The sequence below is a fragment of the Musca vetustissima genome, unplaced genomic scaffold (assembly GCF_032173495.1).
Source record: "Musca vetustissima isolate MV318-11 ecotype Yass unplaced genomic scaffold, APGP_CSIRO_Mvet_v1 utg10524, whole genome shotgun sequence".
NCBI classification, from domain to species: Eukaryota; Metazoa; Arthropoda; class Insecta; order Diptera; family Muscidae; genus Musca; species Musca vetustissima.
This window is the reverse complement of record NW_026880443.1, coordinates 155,074-179,007: the sequence shown is the minus strand read 5'-3', so window position 1 is coordinate 179,007 and position 23,934 is coordinate 155,074. Positions and strand designations below refer to the sequence as shown.

Sequence of the window (23,934 nt, the reverse complement as noted above, 5' to 3'; positions counted from 1 at the left end):
GTTCTTAATCGTTTTCAAATCTCTCCACAAAATATTATATTCATATTCATTCCGTTTTTTCGGATAGCCCCCATATAAGGATACCCCCAATTTTCGGTATTTTGGGGTTCTTGAGCGCGTTTTTAAACCAAATTTGCTGCAATTTGGTATTTTGTAGTCGTATATTTTTGGGGTAGTCCCCATATAACCCCCTTTTTTATATTAAAATCGTTATCTGATTTGTTGCGCGTTTTGGGTTTGGTTCTAAGACCCTTTTGTAATCATTTCAACTGCGGAGGATAGAGAGATAAAAAATTAGAACGTAAGGTTCGGTAGTGAAATATAGCCGCATTTAGACCTAGCCCCTGATTGGAGGTTCCAGAAGGAGTGGACCGATATTCCCCATCTTCGAATTTGAACTAAGCTTGGGAGAAATAATAAGATGGGCAAAGTACGAATGAAATCTAAATTTTCTGAAACGGATTTGGTCCAAAGAAACATGGGGTCTAGTACCAATATTTCGATGAGGCACATTTTCATCGTGTTAAAATGTGTACACCCTCATTAGCCATAAGGCTGAGGGTATAATTATCCTTTAAAAATTTCGAAAATTTTTATTATGGTTTACATAATCCGTTTTTAGAAATGTCGGTATAGGTCCACTTTTTGGTATGTTTCCTATATTTTCATTTATAGTACCTGTCAATATAACTATGGTGGAGGGTATCCAAAGTTCGGCCCGGCCGAACTTACCGCTTTTTCACTTGTTTTAATACCATGTCGTTGTATATTGTCTGCTATGCCTTAGGTTGGAGAACTTTTCTTACTGTTTATAAGTAATACACAACAAATAATTTTTCTTCATAACATTTATTTTTCTTATATTTCAATTCATAGTTTGTTTACTATATTGCAAATGATCACGATTATTTCGATAGGTATTTGCAGCACTTCCTCTAATTTTCTCCATAAATGTATCCGATTTTGTTACGACGACAGCAAGCATTATAAAAAATAATTTTATATTCATTGTTAATATACAGAAAATACAAAACGCTCAATGAATTAAATCAATTTGCCAATGATAATTCTAGACTATAGCAGTAATCGCTTTCTAGACTTTATTTAAACGATTTATCCAATGTGAATATGACTGCATATTTACACAATTGTATTCCGAAATGAAAATATTGAAACATTTTAAGAAATATATGCCATTTTTTATTTATTAGAACAATGAATGCTACAATAGGCATTTATATATGTATTTTCGAAAGGGTTAATAGCCTGTACAACTCATGATGACGAGAACTTTCTAATGATAAAAATGTGTAAGATATCGGATGTTCTACGAAAAGTAAAAACCGTATATTATTCCAAAAATTTCTTAATAAGCACATGACTTTATACCATCACTCAAATTATAACAATTTCAAATTCTTATTATTATCCATTTATTTTAAAATAACAACAATAACTACTTCTTTTGTTCCTTTTTTATTAATTGATTTAAAAAAATATATATTTTTAACACTAATTTCTTTATTTAATGTATATGCCTCTGGTCAACCGTTGCGTACCATACGTGCAAAAACATCCAAATTTTCCGCTGAATATCCCATTAATATGAAATATATAAAACCGTTGATGTAGAAAAAATACATGTCTATAACAAGCTATAGCAATAGTAGATAAAACAGAACTAAACATATTTGGAATAGAAGTGTATTGTGGGTAAAAGCATTACGTGCTTGATAATAATGTTCAGAAATGTGAGTATGAATAATATTCCAAGTTATTATTTTTTACGGTTTTAAAAGGTTAAAATTCGGTTGAAAATATTCGTGGTGGGAGGAAAACATATAGGGGAGACTGGGGCACCTTCGGCATCGGGGTACCTTCGGCAATCGCGTTTTCGATATGAAGCTCTCACCGTACATCATTAGTTTCGATAAATAGACATCGAATATCGAAATAAATAACTGACACAAAGTTTGAAATTTCTAGCTAATAAGCTATTTAGATACATGGGTTTTTGTATTTTTATAGATGTTTCTGTAATATTTCAATTCCATTTCGTAAGTGTTTCGTGTATAAAACTTTTTAAATTTTTAAGACAATATTATTAAAAAGTGGTTAACTACGATGTGTATTATTATAAAAATATTTAAAAATGTAATGTTTTTACAAAACTTATCAAAAAAATGAAAAAAAAAACTATAAAAAGTACATTGGGGGTACATTCGGGGTACATTCGGCATTTTAATGTGGGGCAAATTCGGCCATCTGGAAAATAAAGTCCTATAATTCAAACATTGTGTGACGTACTAAAACCAAATAGAGCCTTTAGAGGATCAGAATTTCATCCAGACTGATAGCGATGACAATTACCCGGCTATGACTATGGTGCCGAATGTGTCCCATCAAATGCCGAAGCTACCCCGGGTTGGGGCACATTCGGCGAATTTGACTTTTTTAACAAAACTGTAAAATTTTTTAACTAATACCATTTATACCCTACACAACTATGTTGTCAGGGTATTATAGCTTTGTGCAGCCCCAAAAGTTTGTAACGCCGCGAAATATTGGTCCTAGACCCACCTTTAAGTATACCGATCGTCATATCTCGACTAGCTGAGTCGATCTAGAAATGTGTGTCCGTCCGTCCATTATAATTTGTAAACACGATACAGGCCACAGTTATGGATCAATCTTCACGAAATTTTACATGTAGGTTTTTGGTAAAGATCGGTTAATATTTAGGGGATGAAATGGATCACATACTAAATTTTTGTCGGTTTTTCTGGTCGCTCCAGAGGCCGCAGTTATGGTCCGAACATCGTGAAATTTTACATGGAAAGGGGGATCGGGCCTAAGAAAAAGATGGGTACATATTTAGCGGGTCAAATGGACCCTGACTTTTGTGTGAAAAATGACAAAATTTTTATTCTGGGGCGTATATACTTGTCCCTGAATGACATATGCCCGAGATGTTGATAGTATATCCAAGAGGAGTTGTTGGCCTTCAAATTGATACCAATTATATGGCTGTATGTACTCCGATGCGGGAGTTATACGTAATTAAGTAAAGGTGACTATGTGCATATTATTACTATTACTCCATTAGAGGATGGAAATGTCGCGCTGATCGCTTTGAAATTGTACATGAAGTTCCGATTATGGTCAAGGACGACGCTTATAGTTTTCGGTGAAGTTGAGATTTCATTCAGGGGGTGCAATGAACCGAAAACTTTAATTTTGTCAGATTTTCTAGTCGCTCTAGAGGCAAATATTATATGCAGAACATCACATATTTTACAATTGACCAAATACTTAGAGCGGCTGTTTACATGATGATCGGTCAATTTTCCGAGGGTCAAATCAACCAAAACCTAAAGTGACCAATTTTTTATGTTATGGCGTAAAAATTCACTTCAAGAAAAAACATTTTGGAAAATATGCAAGACTTAGAAAAAGGAGTTATTGATCTATAATCGGTAAAAATGGTGCAAATATCACGAAATATTGCCCAGGCTCTGAATATAGAACAGCCGAAAGTGTACTTTTCGTGGTAGTTGTGTAGGGTATCATATGGTCGGCCCCGTCCGACTATACTGCTCCGCTCACTGGTTTTTTATATCTTTTTGGTACTATTTTATATAATTAAGTGTCAGAGGAAAATAATCAGCCATAAAGTTGTTATATATGTTGAATAAGTACTGAGATATAGAGCTCTAAAAAAAGTGCCGAAGGTGCCCCAGTCTCCCCTACTGCAGATCTGGTTGTTATAAATTATTGTGACCTAAATTAGATTTACCACTCGCCTCGGCCGAACTTAACTCTTAAAAAACCGTCTTCCCTCAAAAGGAATCATCCAAACCATCAAAATCTATACTAATAAAAAAATAAAGTGATTGGGTCACTCTTGGTCCAAATGTGTCAGAAAATGCTGGGTTTTTGGAAATTCGTACTAGAACGGTACCAAAAGTACTAAATGTGGTATTATTTGTATTTGGCGAAATGAGGGTCACTGATGAAGAGTTGAATAGATGTAGCGAAAGATTTTTTTTTTTTTTTTGAAAATTCGACCTATAAGTATCCGAAAAGTACTAAAATGTACTAAATTTGGTACAATTTCGTAGTATTGAGGTTCAAATCTAGTTGGAATCCTGAAAATTGAAATTAACATTACCGTCGGAGTGTAGGAATGGGATATGTACGTAGTTTTGGAAATTTTTACTCATTTGTATGAAAAGTACTAAATCGTACTATAATTGGTACAATTTGGATTTGGGTGAACCGATAGAGCAGGAACAATGAAATCTGGAGTTATGATCACTGTAGGGGTGTAGGATTGGGGTCAGGATTCAGTTTAAGAAATTAATTCTTATGGGTACTAAATTATGGTACAATTTCAATTTTAGGTGAACCAATAGAGCTATAATCACGAAATTTGGAGTCATTACCACTGTTGTGGTGGAAGATTGAGATATGCTAGAAGTTTTAGAGATTTGTACTAAATTTGATACAATTAAATTGTGGTGGAAGCGATAGAGTTGGAATCCTGAAATTTTGATTTAGGATCACTGTGGAGGTGTAGGATTGGGGTAAGAAGGAGCTTTTGGAAATTAAATTATTAAATTTGATACAATTAAGAAAGTTTTGGAAATTCGTACCATTTTGTACTAAATTTGGTACAATTTAAATTTTGGGTGAACCAATAGAGTTGGAATCCTGAAATTAGAATAAGGAATCATTGTAGGGGTGTAGGATCAGGGTATGCAGTAAGTTTTGTTGGATGGTTGAGGAGGGTACTTATGGAAATAATGTGTGCTAAATGAAACTGAATTTTGTATAATTTGGTTTGGGTGAGCCATTAAAGCTCGAATTGTGAAATTTTGTACTAAAATTTAATTTATGGTCCATATTAATGTGTGGATCGTTTAGTTTTTCTGATATATGAAGTTTTCTATGAAAATAAGATAATATGTTAATTTTGCATGAAAAACTACAGATGAAAAAGCGTTCTGCAAGATGGGTGCCGCATTTGTAAAAAGTCGATCAAATTATGCGGTCACGTACGTGAACATTTCTCAAGCTTGTTTGGATCGTTTTAAGCGAAACAAAATGAATTAAAATCGTCGTTTCATAACTGTTGATAAAACAACGGTTTTTCGGGACTTCAATTTATTGATTGACTATCAGCAAAGGGGTAAAACAATAAATTCAGAGTACTATTTCAACCTTTTGGATCAATTAAATGTATAAATATGAAAAAACCTCCTGGTTTACAACATAAAAAATAATTTTTCATCAAGACAATGGCACAAGAGTGTTTTAACATTGGCTAAAATCAACGAATTAAAGTTCGATTTGCTTGACCACCCACCTTATTCTCCTGATTTAGCTCCCAGTGACTTTTACTTGTTCCCAAATTAAAAAAAAAAAAATCCTTACGTTTTACTTCAAAAAAGCGTTGGACTAAGTGTATTCAAGATTCAGAAGACTATATTGAAAAATAAAAATATTTTTTGAAAAACTAACTACTCTCTTTCATTGATAGGCTAAGAAGTTTCCGAACCGCCCTCGTATTGCAACTGGGGTATATCGGTAATAGCAATGTCAGAGCAAATCACTATCACAAGTATTGCGATTTATATCATGATTTCAACAGACATGAATAAATCGACTTAGAATTTTATTCCGATCAAGAATATAAATTTAATATACTCTCCATCTTCTTGTAAATTTTTCCTAAATACTTAAATATGGGAGGTACATATATAGGGTATTCGAAAACGTGCCCAATATTGAGATTGGTTGTATAAAAAATGTATACCCATTGAGAAACCAAATGCGCGCCCTAGCCATGATTGTCCTGTGAAAAAAAACAGACGGGCACACATAAATCGACGAATATATTAATTTTATAACGTCTCCGGTGAATATTTTCATGCGTAGCAAAACGGAATGATTAATTTAATATACACTGCGCCTTTTGGTGGAGGGTATTAAAAGTGCATACGACCCACGAAAATACCTATAAAGGAATCACCATGTAAGGATATATCATTTGTTATATCCTTAAAACATATGTATGGTATACAGAGAAATCCAAAGTTGTAACAAATTCTTACTTTGTTTTAAGCTGAGATCGATGTAAGAACTTTTTCTACGCCAACGACGTAACATAGTACGTTGTTGTTTTCCTATTACATGCCGATATTTCATTTTATATCTTTACAATTTATCTGTCGACAAATATTCCTGTGAAAGTGCGTGCCACTTTCTGGTTAGTATCCTTTGAAATACAGCGTAGAACTCAGGCCATTTAACCGAACCGATATCTGCCTAATCACTGACTACTTCCTAGTAAAAACAGATCGACATTAGGATATTCAAATACGGCGTTTTATTGGAAAATTCACGGAATTGGCCTTGTAATTATAATTTCAACCTTCACCAAGTCTCCTTATTTTTATTGACAATAAAATATAAATTTTTTACTTATTAAAAATCAGGATCGATTGTTTTCAATGGTTTGCCGTAACGCTTTTTCAGCACGGTTTTATAAACGTGTTTGACACGTCGAATACAATCATCACTGGCAGTGACCTGCAAACACATAGAAAAATAAAATTATTTTAAGTCAAAAAACCTCATTTAGTATTTCCAATAATAACACTTACCAAATGTTTTGGCAACAATTCCTCATCAATTAGGCGGGCAATGTTTACTCGGAGTCGTTTCTTATAGACAGGCATATCATTTTCGACACGATCTACCAAATAGTCGACCACTTCATCAAGTTCACGCATAAATTCCTCTTTAACGGAATCAAAGCAATCGTGATCAATTAGATTCTGAAAAAAATATAAATAATATTTATTATTCAACTATGATCCTTGTGATTTATTCTTGGAACGTGGACTTACTTCTTCATCTTCAAATAATAATTCTATCAGATGATGTTTATCTTGAGATATTTTGGCTGTAACGAAAACAGCTGCTAAAATAATCACAAAAGCTAGAATTATTTGAAATTTCATTATGTGGATGGTTTTAGCGATGCGAAATTTGGAAACTGAGTTAAATTGTTGGTTGCAATTTCTTAAATACATTTAAATTAAATATTGTGTTCTCTAAAGCCTTTTGTTATGATTCAAAGAATGGACTTTAGAAATATTAGTATTTGTTGTTTTCATTTCTTAAATACGGACTCGCAAATATTTAAAGAAGAGTTCATTGATATTTGTCTGCATGCAACTTGTGTTTACTTATCAAACATATGACTGATTTCCAAAGTGAAGTAAAATGGTATTTTAAAGCCTCTAGCTTTGATTATTCTCTAAACACACTCTCTTTAAGGGCCCCATACACTATACATCATGCCGTCATGCCGATGAACCCCTTTTTGTATATGTGAGATTGACTAGTGTATGGCAAACTCTTCAATCATTATTCCAAAAAATCGATTTTTGTCCAAAAAATAACATTTTGAATCGTAAATTCAGTTATTTTTTATTTCGTCACAATTTTATTATTTGTATACTCAAAATTATTTACTGTCAACTTTGAAAATGAATAAAATTCACTAGATTGAAAGGGTTTCATTTTCATAATCAAAACTATTTTGATTTTCTTCATGCATAGTGTGTGTCACACCTACATAAATAAACTTTCAAAAAATAACACATACTATGATAAATGCTGTACGGCATGATGTATATTGTATGGGGCCCTTTAAAAATCCTCTAGCTTTGATAATCCTTGACGACATATGCTCTAAAAAACCACGCCTCTAGCTTAGATAATTCTTGTCGATAATCCTTAAACAATATGCTCTAAAAACCAACGCCTCTGGCTTTGATAGCCCAGTGAAACACATTAAGGAAAGTAGTAAAGTCGGATTGGGCCGACTATATGATACTATTCACCACATTGGGTATATTCTACATATGATATTAAATCAGAGGAAAATATATGTGTGAGCTATATCTAAATCTGAACCCATTTTTATGAAACTTAGCACAAATCATTCAAGACTCAATTCAGTACCATGTGCCAAATTCCATGCAAATCTAAAGATATATTGGGACTTTGGTGCTCCATTAACATAAAATCGGACGCAAATATATATGGGAGCTATATCTAAACTGAACCGATTCCAACAAAACTTCGTATACATCAATCTGAACCTAATTAAGTGCGCTGTGCAAAATTTTGTCTCAATCGGACCAGCATTGGGTGTTTGATGCACCATTTACATAAAATCGGACGAAACTATATGGGAGCTATATCTTAATCTGAACCGATACCAACAAAACTCCGCATACATCAATCGTGGCCTACTTCAGTACTCTGTGCAAAATATTGTCTTAATCGGACCAATATTGGGAGTTTGGTGCACCATTTACATAAAATCGGACAAACTATATATGGGAGTTATATCTTATTCTGAACCGATTCCAGTATTGGAATTTTGGTGCACCATTTATATAAAATCGGACGAAAATATATATGGGACCCATATTTAAATTTGAACCGATTTCCCCAGTTTCAATAGGGTTTGTCCTTGGGCCAAGTAGATAAGCTGTGCCGAATACATGGACAGGCAGACGGACATGCATAAATCGACTCAGAAAGTGATTCTATGCACATTCTCAAAAGGAACCTTTTGAATATTACAAACATATGTACAAAGACATACCCTGTACCACAGTGAGGTGAAGGGTATAAATATTCTTTAAAAATCCAAGCCTCTTACTTAGATAATCTTTGAAACAATATTTTATGAAAATCCACGCCTGCAGCTTCGATAATCCTTAAAAGTATTCCTCTGAAAATAGTATATAAAAATCCACGCCTGCAGCTTCGATAATCCTTAAAAGTATTCCTCTGAAAATAGTATATAAAAATCCACGCCTTGAAAAAAATCTTTAAAAATCCACGCCTGGGCTCCAAAAAATATTCTTTAAAAATGCACGCTTGGGCCTCCAAAAATCCAAAAAAAAATCCTTTAAAAATCCACGCCTTGAAAAAACTCCTTTAAAAATCTGCGACCTGAAAAAAACTATTTTAAAAATCCACGCCTTGAAAAAACCCTTTAAAAATCCACGCCTTAAAAAAAATCCTTTAAATTCTACGCCTTGAAAAAAAATCTTTAAAAATCCACGCTTTTGAAAAAAATCCTTGCAAAAAAAAAAAATCTTTAAAAATCCACGCTTATTGATCTGTGGATCCTTGAAAAAAAAAATCTTTAAAAATCCACGCCTTGAAAAAAATCTTTAAAAATCCACGCCTTGAAAAAAATCTTTAAACATCCACGTTTAAAAAAAAAAATTAAATCCACGTCTTGAAAACAAATCTTTAAAAATCCACGCCTTGAAAAAAAATCTTTAAAAATCCACGCCTTGAAAAAAAATCTTTAAAAATCCACGCCTTGAAAAAAATCTTTAAAAATCCACGCCTTGAAAAAAAATCTTTAAACATCCACGTTTGAAAAAAAATTAAATCCACGTCTTGAAAACAAATCTTTAAAAATCCACGCCTTGAAAAAATCTTTAAAAATCCACGCCTTGAAAAAATCTTTAAAAATCCACGCCTTGAAAAAATCTTTAAAAATCCACGCCTTGAAAAAAAATCTTTAAAAATATACGCCTTGAAAACAAATCTTTAAAAATATACGCCTTGAAAACAAATCTTTAAAAATCCACGCCTTGAAAAAAAATCTTTAAAAATATACGCCTTGAAAACAAATCTTTAAAAATATACGCCTTGAAAACAAATCTTTAAAAATATACGCCTTGAAAAAAAATCTTTAAAAATATACGCCTTGAAAAAAAATCTTTAAAAATCCACGCCTTGAAAAAAAATCTTTAAAAATCCACGCCTTGAAAAAAATCTTTAAAAATCCACGCCTTGAAAAAAAATCTTTAAAAATCCACGCCTTGAAAAAAATCTTTAAAAATCCACGCCTTGAAAAAAATCTTTAAAACTCCACGCCTTGAAAAAAAATCTTTAAAAATCCACGCCTTGAAAAAAATCTTTAAAAATCCACGCCTTGAAAAAATCTTTAAAAATCCACGCCTTGAAAAAATCTTTAAAAATCCACGCCTTGAAAAAATCTTTATAAATCCACGCCTTGAAAAAAAAAATCTTTAAAAATCCACGCCTTGAAAAAAATCTTTAAAAATCCACGCCTATAAATCTTAAAAAAATATTCTTCCAAAATTCGATATTATTTTGTTATGTATGTGTATATTTTTATAAAACATGCATCTAAAAATCAGGATCTATTGTTTTAATTGAATCACCATAACGATTTTTCAAAATCACTTTGAACATGTCCTTAACATGGTGTACACAGTCCTCGTCGGCATTGACCTGTAACACAACCACAAATAAGCTCTCCAAAAAAGTAAAATGATCGTAATGAATACTCACAAGAACACTGGGTAATAGAGTCTCATCAAGAAATTGATTAACATTCATATGGAGACCCTGCTTATAAATAATCCGACCACCTTCAATTCTATCGGCATATTTTTCAACGGCATCATCGATTTCCCGCATTAATTCATCTTTGACTTGTTCGAAACAATCGGGATCAATGAGATTCTAAAGAAAACGCAAAATTTTTATTTTATTATTTTTTAATAAGCCATTTTCCAACTTACAGCTTCATCTCCGATTAATAACTCAGCGACCCTGTGCATCTCCGGTGTTATGGCCAAGGTTGTTGATAAAATTATGACACAAATGAAAACAATTTGGTATTTCATGTTAGCGTTCACCTTCTAAGTAAAAATATTCCAACTAAACGCTTAATATCTCTAATTGGTAATTTATATTAACTTCTAGCCAGGGAACCTCCTCAAATTTTCTTTTGTCATTTGGAAACAGTTCAATTAAATATAACAATAATTGCAATCAATGAAACACAAGCGTAAATATTTGAAAATGTCTGCAGAACAATGTCCGTAATGGATTTTCTTAGAACTCTAATGAAAATTAAAGAGTGTCTTGAATTTTTTTTCGAAGCAAAACGTGTGGATTTTTCAACCATTATTATTGAAGCTATAATCGTGGATTTTTAAGAAATATTTTCAGCGATTCTCTAAGCCATAGTCATGCATTTTTAAAGACTAATTTTTCACAGGACAAGCTATAGGCGTAGATTTTTTTAAAATATTTTCAGAAGGATAATCGAGGCTATAGGCGTGCATTTTTAAAGGAAAATTTCTCCAAAATTTATTGAAGCTATAGTCGTGGATTTTTAAAGACTATTTTCAGAAGGATTATCGAATCTATAGGCGTGGATTTTTGAAGACTATTTTCAGAAGGATTATCGAAGCTATAGACGTGGATTTTTAAAGACTATTTTCAGAAGGATTATCGAATCTATAGGCGTGGAACATTTTTTCAAACTTTATGGCAGATATGGGCGTGGATTTTAAAAGAACATTTTTTCAAACTTTATGGCAGATATGGACGTGGATTTTTAGAGATTTTCGAAAATATAAAGCTGGATGTTTTAAGTATATTTTTTCAAGGATTGTCGAAGCCATAGGTTTGGATTGTTAAAAAATATTTTTTCACAGGACTATCAAAGTTAAAAAAGTGGATGAATATTATTTCAAAGCGCTTGTTTTTTAAAGAATACTATTTCAAGGATTATCCAAGCTATAGGTGCAGATATTTTCAGAGGCACGGATTTGTAAAGATTGTCTTCAGAAGAGAATGTTAATTTTTTCGACTTTAAAAGAATATTTTTTCACAAGACATTCAGAGCTGTAGGCATGGTTTTAAAAAAATTCACAGGACAATTAGGGTCAGAGGCGTGGTTTTTAGAAAATTATCTAATATATTTTCGTGGATATTTAAAGAATATTTATTCACAGAACTATCAGAGCTGGAGTCGTATATTTTTAAAGAATATTTTTATACCATTCACCACATTGAAAGTCGGCCCAGGTATATAGTTTCATCCGATTTTAAGTAAATGGGGCACCATAGACCTAAAGCTAAGCCGATTGGCACAACATTTTGCACAACGCACTGTAGTTACTTCAACATAACGTGTGTCAAGTTTTGTTGAAATCGGTTGAGATTTAGATATAGCTCACATATATGGTTTCGTCCGATTTGAAGTAAATAATGCAAGAAAGACCCAACGTTAGGCTCATTGCCACAAACTTTTGCACAACGTATGGAAGTTATTAGTTTCGTTTAAATCGGTTCAGGTTTACATATAGCTCCCAGTTTCTTTGAAATCGGCTCAGGTTTGGATATAGCTTACATTGGACCGAAAAAAGGTACAAAGTTTTGTACAAATGCAGGCATAGCCCATATATTTTTTCGACCGACATCAAGTTAATTGGGCTTCAAATAATCAACGAGTGTCCGATTTATATTTATTTTAAATCGATTTACATAATAGTGTCCCATTGTGACAACCGTCTCTATATTTGTCCAAATGAAGCATTTAGTATAGATTACAGAATTACATGTTTATGGATTGTTGTGTTATGGATTGGTTCACATTTAGATAAATATGACATATTTTAGTTCTGCGAATTTCATGTTAATGGTCCTTCAAAAATCTGGTGAAGCGTATCATATAGTCGGCACCGTCCGACTTCCTACTTTCCTTACTGGTTTTAAATGACTTTACTTATTAAAGAGAATAGTTTCATCCACAATAAGTGCTATTTTTTCTACATTTTATTTCATTTGGTACTATTACAAATGTTTTATTTTAAAAGAAAGGATCAATTGTTTTAATAAATTTGCCATAACGTTTCTTCAGAATTACTCTGAATACATCCTTTACATTTTGAATGCACTCCTCGCTTGCAGTGACCTAAAAAATAAATTATATACAAATATTTAACTACATTTAGAATTGTTTCTAAAGCCTATATTTAGACAAAGCTATTTCAATTGTCGGCAATATTTATGTTTCCGCCAGTATAATATAAAAAATCACATTTTACTCACATTTTCTCTTGGCAAGAGTGATTCAATAAATTTCGTCACATTTAAACGAAGTCCACGTTTATAGAATAAACGACCTTTATCCACTCTATCAATGTATTTTACAATGGCATCAAGAATTTCCCTCATGAATTGATCCTTAACCTGATCGAAACATTCGGCATCGACGATGGTCTAACAAAAAGTTGGAAAACATAAATTCGTTGGAAATTAAAAAAAAATATATTAATAAAACATATTTTGAATGTGGTTTTATTATATAATAACAAAAACAGGTTAGCAATCCTTTTGTCTTAAAAAAAAAAAACATAAGTGCAAATATTTTGAAGCAATTGCATGAAACATGTCATAATGAGCTTAATTTAGAACTATTATTGCTGAGTTCGGAATATTTATTATACCCTCCAGCATATGGTGAACTGGCTGCAATGTGGTAGAAAATCTTCCTAACAAAAATAGTCGATATATGTTTACTTTTTATTGTATATTCAATATAGCTTTACTCTCCATTATTCAGTATTTTAGGGAGCTTGGGAAATTTCTTTAATGTCTTTTGAATTCTCATTGGATAGCCAATTTTCCATCCAAAAGTTATGGGTATCGGTCCACTTTTGAAGATATCCCCTATATAATAGTACACCCCTTAAATCGGTATTTTGGGGAGTTTGGGCAAGTTTTTCAACCGAATTAGTATTTGTATTAGTTTTAGTATTAGTAGTTGTCAGTCGTTCTGCTCGTTTGCCTTTTGAAATTGCGATAGAGGTCGCAATATTTAAGATAAAGCTCTGAAATTTTGCACAGACATTTCTCGCACTTTTAGGATGTTTGGTAATGAAAATGGAATCGGTTCAATTTTCAGGGTAGCCCCATATAATGGTAACTACCAATATTCGACACTTTTAAGATAAATCTGAACCGATTTCAACGAAACTTACCAACGGTTAAGTTATTCTAACTTCAGTAGGTTGTGCAAATGTGTATACTAATTGACCTAACTTTGGGTCTTTAGTGCACCATTTACCTTGAATCGGACAAGTATATATAATGGAGCTATATCCAAACCTGAACCGATTTCAATGATACTTTCCACTCTATATGTTATACCAGCATCAGTACTTGTGCAATTTGGTGCCAATCGGCCAAATTTTAGGTCTTTGGTCGACAATTTACTTAAAATCGGACAAAGATATAAATGGAACTATATCTAAATCTGAACCGATTTCAATGAAACTAAGCACCCTCTATCCTAGACTCAATTTGGAGCACCATTTACATAAAATTAGACAAAAATATATATGAACCAGTGAGCGGAGCAGTCGGACGGGGCCGACCATACGATACCCTACACAACTTCCACGAAACTATAACTTTCTGTGGTTCTATATTCTGAGCTTGGGCAATATTTCGCGATATTTGCACCCTCTTGACCGACTAGAGGTCAACAAATTTTACAAATATTAAGTACAGCCCCTTCACCGTGGGTTGTGTTGTGATAAATCTATAAATCGACTCGAAAAAAACCAAAAAATAAGTTTTCGGTCCATTTCATCCCAAAATTATCTGATCATCACCGAGAATTATAGGAGTTGTCGGTGACCATAACTTGAACCTCATGGAATATTTCAATGCGATCAGCGCTATATTTCCGCCCTCTAGTGTGGTAATGGGTTACTAAATAATATATGAATACGCAAGTACCTGTAAATATTTATGTGTAAGTCCCGCTTCCGAGTACATACGACAATATAATTGGTATCGATTTAAAGGTCAACCACTCCTCTTGAACATACTATCAACTTCTCGGGTATATGCCCATCAGGTGCAAATATATACCCCATAGAATACACATTTTGTAATTTTTTACACAAAAGTCGGGGTCCAGTTGACCCGCTAAATATTGACCGATGTTTATCAAAGCAGACATACTTATTCTTTGGCCCGTTCGCGGTGTTTGGGTCATAATTGCGGCCCCTGGAGCGACCAGAAAAATCGAAAAAAATAAAGTTTTTGGTCCATTTCATCCCCTAAATATTAACCGATCTTTTCCAAAAACCAGAACCCATCCTACATGTAAAATTTCGTGAAGATTGGTCCATAACTGTGGCCTGTATCGTGTTTACAAATTATAATGGACAGACGGACGGACGGTCACACATGTCTAGATCGACTCAGCTAGTCGAGATATGACGATCGGTATACTTAAAGGTGGGTCTAGGACCAATATTTCGCGGCGTTACAAACTTTTGGGGCTGCACAAAGCTATAATACCCTGACAACATAGTTGTGTAGGGTATAAAGATATATCTAAATCTGAACCGATTTTCTCCAATCTCAATAAGGTTCATCCTTGAGCCAAATAAGTGGGCTGTGCCAAATTTCATTTCATTCGGATCAGAGAAGCGACCTGTACTTTGTTTTTAATTTAACAAAAATAGACTGACGGACATGTATAAATCTACTTAGAAAGAGAACCATGAGTCTATTTCATTTCCATTTGTCTATTACAAACATACACGCAAGGATATACCCACAATGTGGTGAATATCAATTTTAGGCGGTCATTTCGAATATTCGGTATATTGAGGCTATTAGCAACGCTTTTCAACCTAATAATATGGTACCCCTATTATTCGGTGTTTTAGCGGATTTGAACAATTTTTTGCAAGAACCAATTGGCTTTTATTTGATGTTCCTGGTTCTCATAGTACGTCAAATCTTCCTACCTAAACATATAAATATCATTTACGTCATTTTGAGGGTTTTTTCCCACCGATATGACAGTAATTTGGTATAAAGGAGGGTTTTTTTCCCACCGATATGACAGTAATTTGGTATAAAGGAGGGTTTTTTTCCCACCGATATGACAGTAATTTGGTATAGAGGAGATGAATTCTAGACATATACACAGAAAATGATCATATACACAGCCTACATTGTCAGTATTTTGAATATTTTAACCGGTTCTATATCGGATTCCGGATTAATTCATTCCCGAAATTATTCAATATAGGTGGATGTTTTAAAATCGCCTACATAGAAAGTCCCGTTTAGTTTTCGGTTGGCATAAGTTTAAGTTGGATGAAATTCGGTACATATCATTTGTTTGGCCCAAGGACAAACCCTATTGAAATTGGGGAAATCGGTTGAGATTTAGATATAGCTCCCATACATAGTTTCGTCCGATTTTATGTAAATGGTCCCTATGTATATTTCGGTTTGCGCGGAATTTGGCATAGCGTACTAAATTGAGCCTAGAATGATGTCTGCTAAGCTTCGTAAACATCAGTTCAGAATTAGATATAGTTCCCATATACATTTTCGTCAGATTTTACCTGAACTGCGATGTGTAAAAATCGGTTCAGATTTAGATACAGCTTCCATTTATATTTTCCTTCGATTATATGTAAAGTGTGCACTAAAGACCCAATTTAGATATAGCTCCTTTTTTAATTGGTGCAGATGCAGACACAGCTTCCATATGTATTACAACCGGGTATCTGATTGAGATTATATTTATGTAAATAAAATCGATTTACATAAATTTGTCCCATTGTACGCAAACGACTCTAAACCTGCCCGAATTAAATGAAATTTAAATTTCATGTCAATGTTCTTTCGAAAAGGCGAAGTGTTAGAAGACATATGTAGAAAATACCCAAGGTGGTGAAGGGTGTCGGACTGTGCCGAGGTTAAATTGGAATTTAAAAAAGTCATAGAAAATATCAAATTATTAGAGCAAGCACAACACGAAACGGAATGAAAACCTTTGAACTATTAGAACAATTACATTTGTCACGTGGCCAGGATCCGACCAAAACACGAGAATTTTCATCGAAATTACAGCACAGTCCGACTTTACTACTTTCCTTACTGGTTTAACTTTAGTATTATACATTATAGTCTATTACTCATTCTAAGCAAAAATACACTACTGACGATAACAAGATCAAAGGTTTTCTTTGAAAATAGTAACAGATGTTGTTATTTTCAATTAGAATCAAATTCTGCAAAATAAGTTTATTTAAAATTTAATAACAAAATTTTCATAAATTTATTTAAACAAGTGTCAATAACAAATTCCACCGTCGAAGCATTTCTAATATTGGGGGACAAATGCAAACCAACCCGTGTCCCATTCACATTGTTTATCATATTACTTCGCTTTTATTTAAGTGTTTATTTAGAAGTCAACTGCAATAGAATTAATGCTACCACACTTCTATTTAAAACAGTTAGGGGACAATTCCCCTAAAATTTAAATTTTTTTCATTTAATTTGTACGTCATCATTTTATTTTATTTGTTTCGTTTTTAGGTTGTAAAACCACCTGGCTGGCAGTGCTGCAATGGTCATGTTCTCTGCAATAATTGCCGCAGTCGCTCAGAAAAATGTCCAGTTTGTCGTGTGCCATTGGGACCACGGGGTAGATGTTTGCTGTCGGATAAGTTATTTACTTTGCTGGCGGATAGTTTTCCCTGTGATGGAGGTGAGTACACAGAGAAGAATAAATGAATATAATAATGTTATAAATATATTTTGTATGAGTAAATAAAAATAAAAACTTATTAGACTCGAATTAAAACTAAGAATTCAAGAGGATATGAGTGACCTTTCACATTGTTGAATTTTAAAAGTATACAAATAGGTTAAATTCTGCAGGCCCATATTGTTATACCCTCCACCATTAGGATAGAATACAAAACACCTAAAACATTTCAGGACTCTTATATGAGGTCATTTATTTTATATCTTGGGATACTTGTTTATCCTATATGAACATGCTTAAAAAGTATTTGCAGTTTTTCTTCCAGTGTATTGTCACATTTCCCTCATTTACTTCAATGTTTGCATTTAAACCGTCGACCAATTGCAGGACCATTTTGTGCATGGATGTGTGTGTGGTTGCTTTGCTAATTACATTAAAGTTATGAGGTTATACAAATGCGTGAAAAAATCTAGGTAAATATAATAATGTGTGACTTTATGATTATGTAAATGACCCCAAAAAAATCATCAGAATATCCTCAGGGCTACAATGAATAAATTTATTATGCAAGGCTTATTTATAGCAAAGTTCGCTATAATCTAAATCAATATTTGAATACAGATGATTTATAACGTGTGCGTATAAAGGCAAACCATTGAAAAATACATATACTTTTAGGAAATTAGATAAATATTAGTTTTGATCATATGAGGATGACATGATTCCCAGATGGCAGATGAAAACCTTCTACTGTGCCAGTTTTTTTTTCAGATGTAAGGCTTTCAAACTCCGTTTATGATAGAATTATATCTAAGAATATGCTGTCAGCAGGATGCACCTTAAAACTCGTAAACTATTCAGATTTTCTATTCAAAAATTAAAGCTCCAACTTTTAGAGACTATCGATACATAACACTGTGACACAAAATCCAGGTCATGGACGCACAAGAAATTGAGATAGTCGAAGTATATGTTTTGAAAAAATGTCCCTCATTCGCTTTGACCGAAGACATGCCATCTCAAAAATAAACTGCAATAGCTGCCAAAAGATATAAATCTTTTTCTTCAAGAATTTTAGGAGTTAGAGGTAAAAACTCAAAGTTAACCTATGGTGATTTTGTTCTGGTTTCTTAAAATACTCTAAAGGGAGTTTCATACCCATAATGAATTCCCCACCTCTCAAAATCATGTTGCATTGTGAAATTGAGTGCCTAATTCGTAGCATATCTCTATTATGACTTTTATGACCCTTCGGAAAAATATCCGAATGTACCAGAATGTCCATTCTCAAAGTGAGAATTCCAAATGTCCGTCTAAACCTTGAGTGTACTAGAGCCAATAGTGATAACCATGATGTTGGTTATATGGAGGAGCTTGAATTTGGTAATTTAAAATAATCAATAATCAATTGAAAGTTTGCGTGCTACCTTTCAGTAACGCAATTTATGTTCTGGTGTTTCGTACCGAGGGTGCCTATTGGATGCATGCAGGCAACGTATGGATTTTCATTCGGAGCTCAGAGCTCAAAACACTGAATATTAGTTTATCATAGTTGATCATTATTTGACGATGACCCTACAAAAAATAATGTAATCTCCAGCTCATAAAGACTCCATTCAGCTCGTCTCCAAATATTTCCTTCAGCTCGTCTACAAAGACTCCCTTCTGCTCCCTTCAGTTGGTCTTTAAAGACTCCATGCAGTTGGTATATAACTACTCCCTTAAGTTGATGGATAAGACTCCCGTCAACTCGTCTATATAGACTCCCTTCAACTCGTCTATAAAGACTGTCTTCAGCTCGTCTATAAGACTGTCTTAGGCTTGTCTCTAAAGACTCCCTTCATAAAAACTTCCTTTAGATCGATATCCTTCCTTCCTCGTCTGTGAAATATATCCCATATATAAAGACTTCATCAAATATATAAAGACTCCCTTCTGCTCGTCTATGAAAGACTCCCTTCAGACCTCGTATATGAAAGACTCCCTTCAGACCACGTCTATGAAAGACTCCCGTCAGACCACGTCTATGAAAGACTCCCTTCAGCTCGCCTATAAAGAATCCCTTTAGCTCCATTCAGGACTACCATCCTTTCAGCTCGTCTATGAAAGACTCCCTTCAGCTCGTCTATGACAGATTCCATTCAGACCTTGTCTATGAAAGACTCCCTTCAGACCTCGTATATGAAAGACTCCCTTCAGACCACGTATATGAAAGACTCCCGTCAGACCTCGTCTATGAAAGACTCCCTTCAGACCTCGTCTATGAAAGACTCCCTTCAGACCTCACCTATAAAGAATCCCTTCAACTCGCCTATAAAAACTCACTTCACCTCGTCTATAAAAACTCACTTCACCTCGTCTATAAAAACTCACTTCACCTCGTCTATAAAGACTCCCTTCAGCTCGTTTATAATGATTCCCTTCTGCTCGTCATTGAAGGCTCCCTTCTACCATAAAAACTACTTCCAGTTCGCCTATGAAGACTCCCTTTAGCTCGTCTATAAAAACTCTTTTCAGCTCGTCTACAGATGACTCGCTACAACTCGTATATAGACTCCTCCTATGCTCCCATTCAGTTCGTCTATAAATTGTCTTTTAATATCGTCTATAAAGACTTCCCTCAGCTTGTCTATAAATACTTCCTCCAGAAAGCCTATACAGACTCACATCAGGGGGTATATAGAGGATCTCTTCAGATTGTCTATAAAGACTCCCTTCAGATCTTTAAAGATTGTCTTCAGCGCCTCTATTAAGACTCCTCTTAGCACATCACACATTCGTCTAGAAAGATAATATTCAAAATGTATATCTGGTGGTATTGTAAACGGAATATTTTTACCTAACCTAGACGATGACCGAAGATGAGAAAGATCAGTTCATTCCTTCAGATACCTAACTCATAGTAGGTTAATACTATTATAAGTCCTGTCCTATCCTCTTTTCTTGCAACCCTAACTCACTAACGTGCTTTTCCTATTCTGCAAGGACTTCTCTAACGAACCCTTTCCATTCTATACGGACCTCTGTAACTAGCTCCTTCTGTTCTATATGCGGACCTCTGTAACGAGCTCCTTATATTCTATATACAGACCTCTGTAACGACCTCCTTCCATTCTATATTCGGACCCATGTGAAGATCTACATCTATTCTGTATACGGACCTCTTTGACGAGCAACACTTCGAAATATTGAACAGAGACCTACGTAATCAGAATAAAATTATATGTCGATTTAAATATGTCCGTCTATCTGTTAATAGCACCAATATTTAAGATAGAGTTTTGATATATCTTTAATTTTTTTAATAATTTGTAGTTTTGTAATTTGGTTTTTTGGATTTTTATTCGATAGGAAATCTTCTTAGTGAAAACAAAAATATATTGAACCTCTAATTCTCAGGGTGGCCCCATTTTCGGTCTTTTTGAGTATTTAGAGGTGTGGAAAAGTACAGTAACTATCATTGAAAAATTAGGATATTAGGTTAATTTGTCAATGAGCCTAATTTGGAAAATGAGCCTACGCACCATTTGGGCTAAAACTGGGACGATTCCAGTAGGGTTTATGCGCAGTCTTTTAGTCTTTGTTATTCCCTTTGGGTCACTTCGAAATATTCGCCGGAGACCCCATATCTAATATATTCTTAATCGGAATGAAATTCTAGGCCGATTTATGTGTACCAATTTGTCTGGCTGTCCGTCTATTGAAATCACGATAGAGAACGCAATATTTAGGTAGAGCTCTGTACATACATTGTGCACGGAGTCCTAGGATGTTTGGTATTGAATATGGGATATATCGGTTCACATTTTGGTGTAGCTCCCATACAACGGTTTCCCCCAAATATTGAGTATTTTGGGGGTCTTGGACACATTTTCAACAGAATTTTAGGTTCCAATTATATAGAACATGTCGGTACCATAAATGAATAATATTTATTCAAGTTTCAGGGTAACCCCCACACAACATTGCCCAAAAATTAGTTTTCTCCTTTGAGGATGAGATACTTTGAACGTCATCATCATGTTGGAGGGTATAAAAGGTCGAACGAACTTAACATCGATTTAACATGTTTTTTATTTTATTTCTTTATATGATCTTTACATCGCAGATGTACCTTAAAATATTGTACCTAACCTTCCTAGTAGATTATATCATTCTTTTAATACTTTAATTTTTATATCTCCAAAATTTAAATCATTAAAACTATTTTAATAAAATATTCTAAATTAAATATTTTCTAAAATCTGTTCTGAGGGGAAATTATTTCTTTCGCAATTTTCCTGTTCTGCGTGCACAATAACAATACCAACATATCCCAACAACAAATACAAAAACAACAATATCAGCAAAAACGAATCTTATCTAATTCTTTCCTCTTTCAATTCTATTCTTCTTGTTTCTTTTCATGAAAATTTGTACATTTTGGCATTGTACTGTGGCGTGTAGTGCGCAACAGCAATAAAAACTCACCGAAAGATAGAAGGAAGTGTACCACGGAATTTCATAATCAACCAAAGTTGGCCATTGAGTCCAAGCAGCAACAGTGCCAAGACGAAGTGAAAGCCAAAAAAGATCTTGATATCAAGAAAACGGAACATGATTCCATTTTGAGCTCTTTGCGTATGGGTCGACGAAGACGTACCAAAACGAAAAAAGAGGAAACGGAAAACAATGCCAACGAGCAGGAGGAGGAGGGTCAACAGGAAAACAAACGGCCACATCATTCAATGGCACTGCAGCAGCAGCAACAAGGAGCTACAAATGCCGTTGTTAATGTGTCAGTGAACACTGATGATGCTAACAACATCAACAGGAAGTCATCACAAGATTACAGGGATGGTGTAGCAACAGCAGCAACAAGAACAGCAGGAGTAACATCAATGACAGTTCAGGTGCCGGTCCGGTTCATTGTTGAGAATAATATAACAACCTTTGGTAGCAGTAGCAATGAATTGGCTGTTCAAGATGCTATCCCAACAGCAGCAGCAACAGTGGCAGAAAAATGTCATTGTCGAGAGTGTTATAAGCCAGATAAAGTTGCAATTGTAAATAATGTTCCAACAACGACAACAACAACGACTACACTAAATAAATATATATTGCGAGTTTATGAAGAAGCCCTGCTTCATCATCAGCATAAGCCAAGGCAATATTATCAGTGCCCAACTGGGAAATTATGTTGCTTGCAACAGAACGTGATGCCCCAAGCAGATGCATCAGAAGTTGTAGCATCAACTCGTCAGCAACAACTACAAATGACTAATGGCAATTTGTTAACAGAACAAACAACAGTAGCAGCAGCAGACAACACATCCAACACCAGCATCACAACCAAAATTCTTCACAATGAATGGCAACTGCTAACCCATTTGACTCAGGATCATCAGTTGGCTGTTAATCAGTATTATGCTGAGTTTGGACAACGTATCAACGTTCGCCCTGATGCCCGGCAGCAGAGCATAATCTGCCTAAATCTGCGAAGCAACGAATCCACCAGCCACACCACCACCACCACAGCTCAAATGGAAAAATTCTTTGTGGCCTTTGTACCGATGTCCGACAATGCAGCGAATGTTTTGGCTACAAGCAGCCATGCTAACCACAAAAGTTCCTTGGAAAACAGCAACAGCTTGAATGTCACCACAACCGCCGCCACCACCACGACTACAACCAGTAAAGTAGCGATTTTCATTTGGCACATGAATCCGTTACAACTGCAAGGCAATGACCATGTCTCCCGAGGACAGGAATCCTACTCAAACCAATTCTCCAATGCTGGTGACGATGATGAGGTCAGCAATTTTGATGCGATTATAGAAAATCCCAAAACGGGCATCAAATGGTTTGGTCCAGCTCATTGTTTAACCACACCATGGTCTCACATCTATCGCAAACAACATTTTTTTATGCACGAAACGGTGATTGAAGAAGGACCCAATGGAAATGGCTGTGGTAGTGGTGATTCATTTGTGATTGTTATCAAAAGGAAATCGTAAAGTTGTTGTTGTTGATGTTAGATAATTATAATTGTTGTTATGGAGCGAACTTTGCAAAATCAAATCAAATTTCCACCTCCAACGAATTTTAATAGTGACCTTAATATTTATAGTGATATACGCTATATGATATTTATAATATGTTATTATAAACTGTTGTATTTTAAACCAAATATTTTAGTATATAATCGAAATAAAATTAGAACGAAATATAAAAACGAAATTTACAGCCCGTTTTACTAAGCCAAACAAAAGGTTTGTTTTCGCCCACTCCTTCATTCCACAATATAATATTCCATAAAAAATTATTAACCTAATCTTGAGACTCCAATTTCATATTAATATTCAACAAATATTAAAATAGTATTTCATAATAAAGTATACGATTATATCTTTCATATGACACCACTTTCATTTGAATACCAGCAATACGAAAAAAGTTATGGCGAAAAGAAATGAGGTATGCAAAATATA

At 34.1% G+C, this 23,934-nt stretch overlaps 1 protein-coding gene across 1 annotated transcript in view; it reads left to right on the top strand.

Annotated features, from left to right (window-relative positions):
* LOC133326061 (uncharacterized) overlaps window positions 1-23,460 on the top strand; it is a 56,140-nt gene extending 32,680 nt beyond the window's left edge. The window contains exons 3-4 of the mRNA XM_061534737.1: window positions 17,293-17,464; window positions 21,911-23,460. Of these exons, the coding sequence (XP_061390721.1) occupies window positions 17,293-17,464; window positions 21,911-23,460 (1,722 nt within the window). The remainder of the gene's footprint in view (window positions 1-17,292; window positions 17,465-21,910) is intronic.
* Window positions 23,461-23,934: the final 474 nt, after the last annotated feature.